This window comes from Mustelus asterias, chromosome 23 (genome assembly GCF_964213995.1).
Source record: "Mustelus asterias chromosome 23, sMusAst1.hap1.1, whole genome shotgun sequence".
Classification (NCBI taxonomy): domain Eukaryota; kingdom Metazoa; phylum Chordata; class Chondrichthyes; order Carcharhiniformes; family Triakidae; genus Mustelus; species Mustelus asterias.
Genome location: NC_135823.1, coordinates 64,007,179 through 64,020,345, shown reverse-complemented (window position 1 = coordinate 64,020,345; position 13,167 = coordinate 64,007,179). Strand labels below are relative to the sequence as shown.

Sequence of the window (13,167 nt, the reverse complement as noted above, 5' to 3'; positions counted from 1 at the left end):
GGAGACACAAGGCATGTAGAATCCCACCTCCTGCCTGTTTTAAACCCCCAACTCAAGAACGCAGCACAAGAGAGAGGAATAGACCCTATAGTTTTTGAACCATTCGATAGGATCATGGAGCTTCAACTCCATTTTCCTGCCCGCTCCCCATGTCCCGTGATTTCCTGAGAGATCAAATATCTGTCTACCCCAGCCAGAGGGGCATGGTGGCACAGTGGTTAACACTGCTACCCCACAGTGCCAGGGACCCGGGTTCGATTCCCGGCTTGGGTCACTGTGCGGAGTCTGCACGTTCTCCCCGTGTCTGCGTGGGTTTCCTCTGGTTTCCTCCCACAGTCTGAAAGATGTACTGGTTGGGTGCATTGGCTGTGCTAAATTCTCCCTCAGTGTACCCGAACAGGCACCAGAGTGTGGCGACTAGGGGATTTTCACAGTAACTTCATTGCAGTGTTAATGTAAGCCTACTCGTGACAAAAATAAAATTTTTAAATAAAATTAAATTCAATTAAAAAAAAGTGAGTGGCCATGGTGCATGGGACTTGCCACCTGGAACAAAGAGAACATGAACAATCGGTTGCAATGAGTGCTTTCCGTAGTATTGCATCCCACCGCAGCGAGAATGCTCACCTTCTCCAGCACTTACTTAAAGGCGCTCAGTGCCTGGCTGAGGGACCCGGAATCAGATCAGAGGGAGGTGTGTAACAGGCTGCTGAGAGAGTCTGCCCCAATGGCACTCACCTCTGACCCATCCATGACCCATCCCGCCCTCACTCACCTGTGGCCTGGGTCCTCTATCGATCCGGGTGCAATTACTGGTATCAGCCATCACTCCCAGTGGCGCTGACGAGCAGTGGAGCTCTTCGAGCCTCTGATTGGACAGCAGCTCTGGATGGGTTGCCGCCCACCTCCCACAGAGGCCCTTGGTTTCTTTCATTCATTCTTGGGATGTGGACGTCACTGGCTGGACCAGGATTGATTGCCCAGCCCCTTGTTGCCCCTTGAGATGTACCAGGGAAAGAACCGTAGAATCCCGACAGTGATAAGGAAGGCCATTCAGCCCACCAAGTCTGCCCTGGTTCTCTGACAGAGTGTCTCATCCAGACCCTCTCCCCCCACGCTATCCCCACAACTCTAAATATTTTACCGTGGCTAATTTATGGTAACACATCCACACATCTTCGGACACTAAGGGGCAATTTAGCATGACCAATCCATCTAACCCGCACATCTTTGGACTGTGGGAGGAAACCGGAGGAAACCCACGCAGACACGGGGAGAACGCGCAGACTCTGCACAGACAGTGACCCAAGGCCGGAATTGAACTTGGGTCCCTGGCGCTGTGAGGCTGCAGTGTGAACAACTGTGTCACCGTGCCGCCCGACATTGGCTAGTAAACTGCCTGAGGGGTACTTAGCTGACATAGTGGTTAACACTGCTGCCTCACAGTGCCAGGCACCCGGCTTGGGTCACTGTCTGTGCCGAGTCTGCACGTTCTCCCCGTGTCTGCGTGGGTTTCCTCCAGGTGCTCCGGTTTCCTCCCACAGTCCGAAAGACGTGCTGGTTAGAGTGCATTGGCCGTGCTAAATTCTCCCTCAGTGTTACCCGAACGGGGGCTGGAGTGTGGCGACAAGGGGGTTTTCACAGTGCAGTGCCAACTCCGCACGGACATTGCAGTGTTAAGCCAACTTGTGACACCAGTAAATAAACTTCAAACTTAATTCCAGCAGGACTTCCCCAACGGGCAGGAGAGACCCCCTGTCATCAACATTAAAATTCCACTCAGAGAGATCAGGGGAACATTGCTTGAAAAGAATTGAACACAAACAAATATTTCCTGTTCCTGGGGAATGATGGCTGCAATGTGCATACCTGGCCACACGATGGAACCAGAGTTCAATTTTATTTTCCACTCGAATAGCCTTGTCGTTCATATTTGCATCTCCCAAGTAGTTTGCATTTAGCTTTCAAGGTAAAATATGAGTCAGCTTAGCTTGGACATGCACACACACGCACATATCTGCTTCGTGCAGAACATCTTTCACAGAACACATGTCACTATCATAAAATAACAACATTCAAATAGCTCGGCTTCTTAACTCTGTAAATATTAAGTGGAAAACACATTCTGTGTCATCATCGAGTCCATGTGGACCACATTTCAATGCAATTCTCGTCTTGCAAGCCTTATCTATTTCTAAAATTCTAACTGTGGTAAATAAGCTTTAGAGTTGCTAGACAGAGGGTGGTTGTAGAGGGTTGTTTTTCAAACTGGAGGCCTGTGACCAGCGGTGTAAGAAGTCTCACAACACCAGGGTAAAGTCCAACAGGTTTATTTGGTAGCAAATACCATAAGCTTTCGGAGCAGAGCTCCTTCGTCAGATGGAGTGGATAAGGGATCGGTGCTGGATCCACTGTTATTTGTCATTTATATTAATGATTTGGATGAGAATACAGGAGGCGTGGTTAGTAAGTTTGCAGATGACACCAAGATTGATCACAGTAAGAAGTTTCACAACACCAGGATAAAATCCAGCAAGTTTATTTGATGTCATGAGCTTTCGGAGCGCTGCCCCTTTATCAGGTGAGTGCCCAAGGACTCACCTGATGAAGGAGCAACGCTCCGAAAGCTCGTGATACCAACTAAACCTGCTGGACTTTAACCTGGTGTTGTGAGACTTCTTACTGTGCCCACCCCAGTCCAACGCCAGGATCTCCACATCATGACCAAGATTGGTGGCATAGTGGACAATGAAGAAGGTTATCTAGGATTGCAACGGGATCTTGATCAGTTGGGCCAGTGGGCCAATGAATGGCAGAAAGAGTTTAATTTGGATAAATGCGAGGTAATGCACTTTGGTAGATCAAATCAAGTCAGGACTTACTCAGTTAATGGTAGAGCGTTGGGGAGAGTTACAGAACAAAGAGATCAAGGGGTAGAGGTTCATAGCTCCTTGAAAGTGGAGTCACAGGTGGACAGAGTGGTGAAGAAGGCATTCAGCATGCTTGGTTTCATTGGTCAGAACATTGAATACAGGAGTTGGGACGTCTTGTTGAAGTTGTACAAGACATTAGTAAGGCCACACTTGGAATACTGTGTACAGTTCTGTTCACCCTATTATAGAAAGGATATTACTAAACTAGAAAGAGTGCAGAAAAGATTTATTAGGATGCTACCGGGACTTGATGGTTGATTTGAGTTATAAGGAGGCTGCATAGACTGGAACCTTTTACCCTTGAGTGTAGGAGGCTTAGGGTGATCTTATGGAGGTGTATAAAATAATGAGGGGCATAGATCAGCTAGATAGTCAACATCTTTTTCCAAAGGTGGGGGAGTCTAAAACTAGAGGGCATAGGTTTAAGGTGAGAGGGGAGAATTACAAAAGGGTGCAGAGGGGCAATTTTTTCACTCAGAGTCACACAGAGTCATAGAGGTTTACAGCATGGAATCATGCCGCCCTTTTTTTTTAAACCCCTAAGCTAATCCCAGTTGCCTGTGTTTGGCCCATATCCCTCTATACCCATCTTACTCATGTAAGTGTTTAAATGCTCTTTAAAAAACAACATTGTACACACCTCTACTGCTACCTCTGGCAGCTTGTTCCAGACACTCACCACCTTCTGAGTGAAAGAAATGCCCCTCTGGACCCTTTTGTATCTCTCTCCTTCACCTTAAACCTATTCCCCCTCGTTTTAGACTCCCCTACCTTTGGGAAAAGGTATTGACTATCTAGCTGATCTGTGCCCCTCATTATTTTATAGACCTCTATAAGATCACCCCTCAGCCTTCTACACTCCAGAGAAAAAAACTCCCAGTCTATCCAGCCCTTTTTATAACTCAAACCATCAAGTCCTGGTAGCATCCTAGTAAATCTTTTCTGCACTCTTTCTGGTTTAATAATATCCTTTCTATAATAGGATGACCAGAACTGTACACAGTATTCCAAGGGTGGCTTTACCAATGTCTTGTACAACTTCAACAAGACATCCCAACTCCTGTATTCAATGTTCTGACCGATGAAACCAAGCATGCTGAATGCCTTCTTCACCACTCTGTCCACCTGTGACTCCACTTTCAAGAAGCTATGAACCTGTACCCCTAGATCTCTTTGTTCTGTAACTCTCCCCAATGCCCTACCATTAACTGAGTAAGTCCTGCCCTGGTTCAATCTACCAAAATGCATCACCTCACATTTATCTAAATTAAACTCTTTCTGCCATTCGTCAGCCCACTGGCCCAATTGATCAAGATCCCGTTGCAATCGGAGATAACTTTCTTCACTGTCCACTATGCCACCTATCTTGGTGCTATCTGCAAACTTACTAACCATGCCTCCTACATTCTCATCCAAATCATTAATATAAATGACAAATAACAGTGGACCCGGCACCGATCCCTGAGGCACCCCGCTGGTCACAGGCCTCCAGTTTGAAAAACAATCCTCTACAACCACCCTCTGGCTTCTGTCATCAAGATGTGGAGATGCCGGCGTTGGACTGGGGTAAACACAGTAAGAAGTTTAACAACACCAGGTTAAAGTCCAACAGGTTTATTTGGTAGCAAAAGCCACACAAGCTTTCGGAGCTCCAAGCCCCTTCTTCAGGTGAGTGGGAATTCTGTTCACAAACAGAGCATATAAAGACACAAACTCAATTTACATGAATAATGGTTGGAATGCGAATACTTACAACTAATCAAGTCTTTAAGAAACAAAACAACGTGAGTGGAGAGAGCATCAAGACAGGCTAAAAAGATGTGTATTGTCTCCAGACAAGACAGCCAGTGAAACTCTGTGGGGGTTACAAATAGTGTGACATGAACTACCACTACCACATGTAACCCCCACAGAGTTTCACTGGCTGTCTTGTCTGGAGACAATACACATCTTTTTAGCCTGTCTTGATGCTCTCTCCACTCACGTTGTTTTGTTTCTTAAAGACTTGATTAGTTGTAAGTATTCGCATTCCAACCATTATTCATGTAAATTGAGTTTGTGTCTTTATATGCTCTGTTTGTGAACAGAATTCCCACTCACCTGAAGAAGGGGCTTAGAGCTCCGAAAGCTTGTGTGGCTTTTGCTACCAAATAAACCTGTTGGACTTTAACCTGGTGTTGTTAAACTTCTTATTCTGTCATCAAGCCAATTTTGTATCCATTGGTCAGTGTCTAGAACAAGCTGCCAGAGGTAGTAGTAGAGGTGGGTACAATTTTGTCTTTTAAAAAGCATTTAGACAGTTACATGGGTACGATGGGTCTCGAGGGATATGGGCCAAATGCGGGCAATTGGGATTAGCTTAGTGGTTAAAACTGGGCAGAATGGTTAAGTTGGGCTGGAGGGCCTGTTTCCATGCTATAAACCTCTCTGACTCTAGACACAGGGTTAGGTCACAAAGAAATTGCCGCTTTTTTACGTTAGGATTATTCTCAGAAACGGCAGCTTGTGGCTTTGGATGGTGACGGCATTGTATTAACTATGTGGCACAGAATGACTCACTTGTGGTTCGAGCAAGCTTTTGACATTGGAACATTTTCACATTAGCCACTTGTCAAGTCAATTTTGAAAAGTATCAGTTCGTCTCCAGCCCGCAGTTTGTGAGAAAGCATCCCCAATATCAAGATTATGGACTGGTCCGTAAATTCCGAGGATCGGATATTGTCCATACAGGCAGAAGGCCAGGCATGCTCCGTATGCATAGCGGACCAGGAAAAGCTAAGTGCAGCCACTTTCGCACTCTCCAATCGGCCTGAATCTGTGAGAGGTTAAGAATAGTGAGAATTGTAGAATCCCTACAGTGCAGAAGGAGGCCATTCGGCCCATCAAGGCTGCACCGACAGCAATCCCAGCCAGGCCCAATCCCCATAACCCAACATATTTACCCCGCTAATCCCCCTGTAATGACTTTGATCAGGTGATTGAGGTGGGCCAGTTAGAATATGAACCCATAAGAACATAAGAAATAGGAGCAGGAGTAGACCATCTCGCCCCTCGAGCCTGCCCCGCCATTCAATAAGATCATGGCTGATCTAAAGTGGATCAGTTCCACTTACCCGCCTGATCCCTATAACCCCTAATTCCCTTACCAATCAGGAATCTATCTATCCGTGATTTAAACATATTCAACAAGGTAGCCTCCACCACTTCAGTGGGCAGAGAATTCCAGAGATTCACCACCCTCTGAGAGAAGAAGTTCCTCCTCAACTCTGTCCTAAACTGACCCCCCTTTATTTTGAGGCTGTGCCCTCTAGTTCTAGTTTCCTTTCTAAGTGGAAAGAATCTCTCCATCTCTACCCTATCCAGCTCCTTCATTATCTTATAGGTCTCTATAAGATCCCCCCTCAGCCTTCTAAATTCCAACGAATACAAACCCAATCTGCTCAGTCTCTCCTCATAATCAACACCCCTCATCTCTGGTATCAACTCCCTGATTAAGGGCCAAATTGATGGGCCAATCAGGAAGCCTCTTGCTATGTATTTAACCAGGAGTGCCGGTTCCTTTGGGACTCCTAGTGTAGACTGCTAACTGAAAGCACTCTGAATTCTGGTGTTAGACTTGTAAATAAAGGGATTTTGGTGAAGGGACTTCTGCCTCTGAGGACTTATTACACCCCCCAAAACTAAGGGGCAATTTAGCATGGCCAATCCTAACGTGGACATCTTTGGACTGTGGGAGGAAACCGGAGCACCCGGAGGAAACCCACGCAGACACGGGGAGAACGTGCAAACTCCGCACAGAGGGTGACCCAAGTTGGGAATCGAACCCGGGTCCCTGGTGCTGTGAGGCAGCAGTGCTAACCACTGTGCCACCATGACAGTGAAGAAAGTGCTGATAGTTGTACATGGGTTTGCATGTTCCTTTCCCCCAATTTAAAGACTGATGGATGGCCTTATATGGAGTGAAGATGAAAAACAATTAACCTATTTTCAAATGATTCTGGTTTGAAGATGATCCTTCAGACTGCCCTGGGTGAGTTCTGGGCAGGTACTGGTGCCGTGAGTGTTCATTATAGTATTGGTGATACAGGCCACTCTGCAATGTTACTGATAACATTCGCCGGAATTCTACCGCTTCGCCCGCCACAGAATCGGAGAGGGCGAGGGGCAGAACACGGAAATGTCCGTTGACCTCGGGCAGGAATTTCCAGTCCCGCTCGAGCAAGACCCTAAAATCCCACCCATTTTGTCTACTTGCCTCATTGTTATGGAGTTTAGGAGGTTGAGGGGAGATCTAATAGAAACTTACAAGATAATGAACGGCTTAGATAGGATGGACGTAGGGAAGTTGTTTCCATTAGCAGGGGAGACTAGGACGCGGGGGCACAGCCTTAGAATAAAAGGGAGTCACTTTAGAACAGAGATGAGGAGAAATTTCTTCAGCCAGAGAGTGGTAGGTCTGTGGAATTCATTGCCACAGAGGGCTGTGGAGGCTGAGACGTTGAGCGTCTTCAAGACAGAAATTGATAAATTCTTGATTTCTCGAGGAATTAAGGGCTATGGGGAGAGAGCGGGTAAATGGAGTTGAAATCAACCATGATTGAATGGTGGAGTGGACTCGATGGGCCGAATGGCCTTACTTCCGCTCCTATGTCTTATGGTCTTATGAGTAGAGTGTTGAACATAGAGTAAGTAGCTGCATAATCTTTACATTATTCCCTCCTGTGGGGAGATGGTGGCGTAGTGGTATTGTCAATCGACTAGTAACCCAGAGACCCAGGGTCATTCTCTGGGGACCTGGGTTCAAATCCCGCCACGGAAGATGGTGGAATCATAGAATCCCTACAGTGCAGAAGGAGACCATTCGGCCCATCGAGTCTGCACCGAATATAATCCCACCCAGGCCCTATTCCCGTAACCCCACATATTGACCCTGCTAATCCCCCTGACACTAAGAGGAAATTTACTATGGCCAGTCAACATAACCAGCACGTCTTTGGAGTGTGGGAGGAAACCGGAGCAACCAGAGGAAACCCACACAGACACGGGGAGAACGTGCAAACTCCGCACAGACAGTCATCCGAGACCAGAATTGAACCTGGGTCCCTGGTGCCGTGAGGCAGCAGTGCTAACCACTGTGCCACTGGAATTTGAATCTGGTAAGTATCTGGAATGAAGAATCTACTGATGACCATGAAACCATTGTCGATTGTGGGGAAAACCCCGTCTTGTTCAGTATGGAGATGTGCCTCGCATTGTTGCTGCTGCTGTTACAGAGCCAGGTCTACCAGTGCCGGAATCCGGCACAAACCTGCTCACCGACTGAGCTTGTGGTTTGATCCTGGCCTTGCGGGCCTGAGTGCGCGAAGTGCCGGTGGCTGGCACTAACCTGCTCGGTTCCTCATGGCTTTCGCCAATCTCAGCAGCCTCTCCCTGGCCTCTCTTCATTGTCTTGTGCGCACACACCTCAAGTGAACCATTCGTACGGTGCGGTACCCATTTTCCTGCTCTATCAGACTCTACAATCAGACACAGATTTCACTCTGTATTTGCTGCTGATAGACTCAAGCAGCCTCTGATTAGACGCCCAGTCCACCAGCTTGGCACGGGGATCCCCCCCTCCCCATTGGTCGCAGCCCTGAGCCCAGCATGGCGTGTTGCATTGTAAATCCAGCACCTGGCCTCGATTTGAGCTGGAACATATTCTCTGGTTGCAAGCTTTCATTTCCTGTGAAGGAAAGACTAGACAGGTGAAGATATAACGCAAACATGGTAGCAGCTGGAAAAATAAACTATGTCCCAACATTCGGGGCGACACGGGGGGGCCCAGCGGGTTAACACTGCTGCCTCACAGCGCCAAGGACCCAGGTTCAATTCCCAGCTTGGGCCACTGTCTATGCGGAGTCTGCACATTCTCCCCATGTCTGCGTGGGTTTCCTCCGGGTGCTCCGGTTTCCTCCCACAGTCTGAAAGATGTGCTGGTTAGGGTGCATTGGCCGTGCTAAATTGCCCCCTAGTGTCAGGGGGAATTAGCTAGGGTAAATATGTGTGGTACCAGAAATCGGGCCTGGGTGGGATTGTTGTTGGGTGCAGACTTGATGGGCCGAATGGCCTCCTTCTGCGCTGTAGGGATTCTATGGTTTTATGATTCTAATTCCAATTGAGTCCACTGATTGGGGATGATTGTTGTTTAAGGGGGAGAGAGGGGGAAGGGAGAGGGAGGGGGGATTCTCAACTCCACTCATAAACAGAGGGCAAGGTATGTTTCTAAGTATTCCAGCCATATCACATGGAAGTGACTTTATAATCCATCGCTGCTCTTTAATTTAATAGTTCATGGGATGTGGGTGTCGCTGGCAGGACCAGCATTTATTGCCCATCCCTGAGGGCATTTAAGAGCCAACCACATTGCTGTGGGTCTGGAGTCACATGTATCATAGAAGAATCATAGAAACCCTACAGTGCAGAAGGAGGCCATTCAGCCCTTTGAGTCTCCATCGCCAACAATCCCACTTCGGCCCTTCTCCCCATAACCCCATGTATTTGCCCCGCTAATCCCTCTAACCCGCATCCCGGGACACTAGGGAACAATTTAGCATGGCCAGTGCACCTAACCAGCACATCTTTGGAGTGTGGGAGGAAACCGGAGCACCCGGAGGAAACCCACGCAGACACGGGGAGAATGTGCAGACTTTACACAGATAGTGACCCAAGCCGGGAATCGGAACAAGTCCCTGGAGCTGTGAGACAACAGTGCTAACCACGGTGCCACAGTGCGGCCCAGACCAGGTAAGGACGGGAGATTTCCTTCACTAAAGGACCAGATGGAGTTTTTCCGACAATTGACGATGGTTTCATGGTCATCAGTAGGTTCTCAATTCCAGACTTTTGTTGAATTCAAATTTCGCCATCTGCCGTGGTGAGATTCGAACCCGGGTCCCCAGAACATTGCCCTGGGTCTCTGGACTACGAGTCCAGTGACAATACCACTACGCCACCAGCATTAACATTAACAACATTCATCGATCGCAGCCTCTGGCTGATCGTGTGGTACAAGATAAAAAAATCTCTGCTTTGAAAGCCAGACATTCTCCGAACCTTCTCACCCTCTTTCTGTTCCATTGTAGCCGTGAGCGCGAATACAGATGATGCCCCCTCCCAGAAACCTACAGCACAAGACAGGAAGGCCAGTCGGGAGAAAAACCTTCCCACGCACAGGAACAGCCAGCTGCACGAAATATTATTTATTTAAAAAAGGATGTAAAAAATTGAAGCTCACATTCTCCTGTTATCCAACTCTATTGTTTATATATATATATATATAAAATGTACATGTAATATTCTGTAAGTATTTTCTGCTGCAGGTATCAGTCCTGATCTTCTGGAACACGGGAGGTAAGAGGCAGATTCGATGCTGCCACCTTTGCTACTTGGCTGCCCAGCTGATTCGGACCCCTTTTCAAAATGACTTCCCAAGCGGGTCCATTATTAACGTGTTTACGGGGTCCGACGGCTGGTTGGTGATTTTAGCTGTACCAATATCTGTGCAGTTTGGACAAAGGTTGCCCCCGCTGTTAAACTGGAATGCTCTATGCCTACTTTGAGCAGGCGAAACATGCTCAGAACATTTTTAAGTTTATTAAGTTTATTCATTAGTGTCGCAAGTCGGCTTACATTGACACTGCAATGAAGTTACACAGCGCCAGGGACCTGGGTTCGATTCCCGGCTTGGGTCACTGTCTGTGCGGAGTTTGCATGTTCTCCCCGTGTCTGCGTGGGTTTCCCTCCGGGTGCTCCGGTTTCCTCCCACAGTCCAAAAGACGTGCTGGTTAGGGTGCATTGGCCATGCTAAATTCTCCCTCAGTGTACCCGAACAGGCGCCGGAGTGTGGCGACTAGCGGATTCTCACAGTCACTTCACTGCAGTGTTAATGTAAGCCTACCTGTGACTAATAAATAATTTTTTTTTTACTGGGATGCCCCCTAGTTATTTCTTTTGCCCAGCTCAATGTCCAGTCCAATTTCCACCAAGTTTCACAGCCCTGTGGGAAATAAAATTTAACCCACAGCTCTGCAACACACTGTGGGCAGATCTGGGACTTAAAAGCTTCAGTGGAGGAGCCCAGCAGTTTACAAGCCCCTGTGCAGCTTGGGTAAGGACTTGGTTATTCACTGATGGACGCAGTCAGCAAGTGTTGGAGACTGGGAGGGAACAGTTTGCACTGTGGCATTTTATTCAAATTTAAAACACCCTTTCGATATTTAGCGTTGCCGCTTCACATTCCCGTACCCCACCTCCAGCCCCCCGCCCCCGACCATCATAACTGACTGAAACAAACTATTTGTTTGGCCCTTTGTTTCCCTCACATCTTTTTAAAAGAACACCAATGCACGGTGGCACAGTGGTTAGCACCGCTGCCTCACAGCACCAGGGACACAGGTTCGATTCCGGCCTCGGGTCACTGTCTGTGTGGAGTCTGCCCCGTGTCTGCATGGGTTTCCCCCGGGTGCTCTGGTTTCCTCCCACAGTCTAAAAGATGTGCTGGTTAGGGTGCATTGGCCGTGCTAAATTCTCCCTCGGTGTACCCGAACAGGCACCAGAGTGTGGGGACTAGGGGATTTTCACAGCAACTTCATTGCAGTGTTAATGTAAGCCTACTCGTGACACCAATAAATAAAAAACACATTTAGTTCAGCAACACTAGCCCCCTGCCAGCAGCAAATTGTCCCAATCTCGGCATGTCCTTATCTCCATGTGTGGAACGCAATGTCCATCATGGTTGCAATGGATTCTGTTATTTATCTATCCAGGTACCTACATCTCTGCATGTGACGCCCCCCGCCCCCACCCCCACCCCCTACAGCAATGGGGTTGGCTTTTAAATACACTCTCAAATGGCCACACAAGCCTCTCGGTTCAAGGGCCTTGTCAGTGATGCACACGTCCTGTGATAGAATAATTTGTGTTAAAACCGTGTGCTCGAGGCACAGTGAAGCAGCCATCACCCAAACCCCTCCGCTAAAGAACACGGGATTCTGTACTGCCGCACTCCCGCCTCCTTCACTGATTTCACCTTCTGCAGAACAGGAATAGTTTGTGCTAAAAGTTAACCTTTGGATTGCTTTCAGACACTGAAAACGAGTGTCCTTTACTGACTGACCCCTTTTCAATGCCCGATGGCCCGAACCTTAGTGAAACTGCTCTTTCCCACCCCAGGGCGCCTGATCACAGAGAGATAGTTTGCAGTGATGCCCCCAGAGGCAACAAGCATTAACCTTGCCGCAGAGGCAGGTCAGGTAGAGGTTGCAAAATGAATCAGGTTAGTTCAATGCACTCATAAATAGTGTGTGTGCTCTTGACACCCAGTGGCCTAAAGCCCAGAAAGCTTTTGGCTGGACACGGCGTTAGCTTGATGCTGTAGAATCCACCCGCTGTGTAAAAGAGACAGATCTATATGAACTGTACAGTGTGGAGCCCTCAGATTAGTTGTGCAGAGGGTTAACTATTCTGAGACTGGAGGATTATCTGCCCTGAGACTAGAGTTTGGAGAGCATTCCATTGAAAGTAGCTGTACAGAGGGTATTCTATCTAACACTAACCGTACAGAGGGTATTCTATCTAACACTAACCGTACAGAGGGTATTCTATCTAACACTAACCGTACAGAGGGTATTCTATCTAACACTAACCGTACAGAGGGTATTCTATCTAACACTAACTGTACAGAGGGTATTCTATCTAACACTAACTGTACAGAGGGTATTCTATCTAACACTAACTGTACAGAGGGTATTCTATCTAACACTAACCGTACAGAGGGTATTCTATCTAACACTAACTATACAGAGGGTATTCTATCTAACACTAACTGTACAGAGGGTATTCTATCTAACACTAACCGTACAGAGGGTATTCTATCTAACACTAACTGTACAGAGGGCATTCTATCTAACACTAACCATACAGAGGGTATTCTATCTAACACTAACCGTACAGAGGGTATTCTATCTAACACTAACCGTACAGAGGGTATTCTATCTAACACTAACTATACAGAGGGTATTCTATCTAACACTAACTGTACAGAGGGTATTCTATCTAACACTAACTGTACAGAGGGTATTCTATCTAACACTAACTATACAGAGGGTATTCTATCTAACACTAACTGTACAGAGGGTATTCTATCTAACACTAACTGTACAGAGGGTATTCTATCTAACACTAACTGTACAGA

At 47.3% G+C, this 13,167-nt stretch overlaps 1 protein-coding gene across 1 annotated transcript in view; it reads left to right on the top strand.

The window, feature by feature from the left end:
• Positions 1 to 10,405, top strand: part of LOC144510898 (syntaxin-binding protein 4) — a 102,300-nt gene extending 91,895 nt beyond the window's left edge. Inside the window, exon 22 of the mRNA XM_078240957.1 lies at positions 10,058 to 10,405. Coding sequence (XP_078097083.1) covers positions 10,058 to 10,182 — 125 coding nt within the window. The 3' untranslated portion in view covers positions 10,183 to 10,405. The remainder of the gene's footprint in view (positions 1 to 10,057) is intronic.
• The last annotated feature ends 2,762 nt before the right edge of the window (positions 10,406 to 13,167 follow it).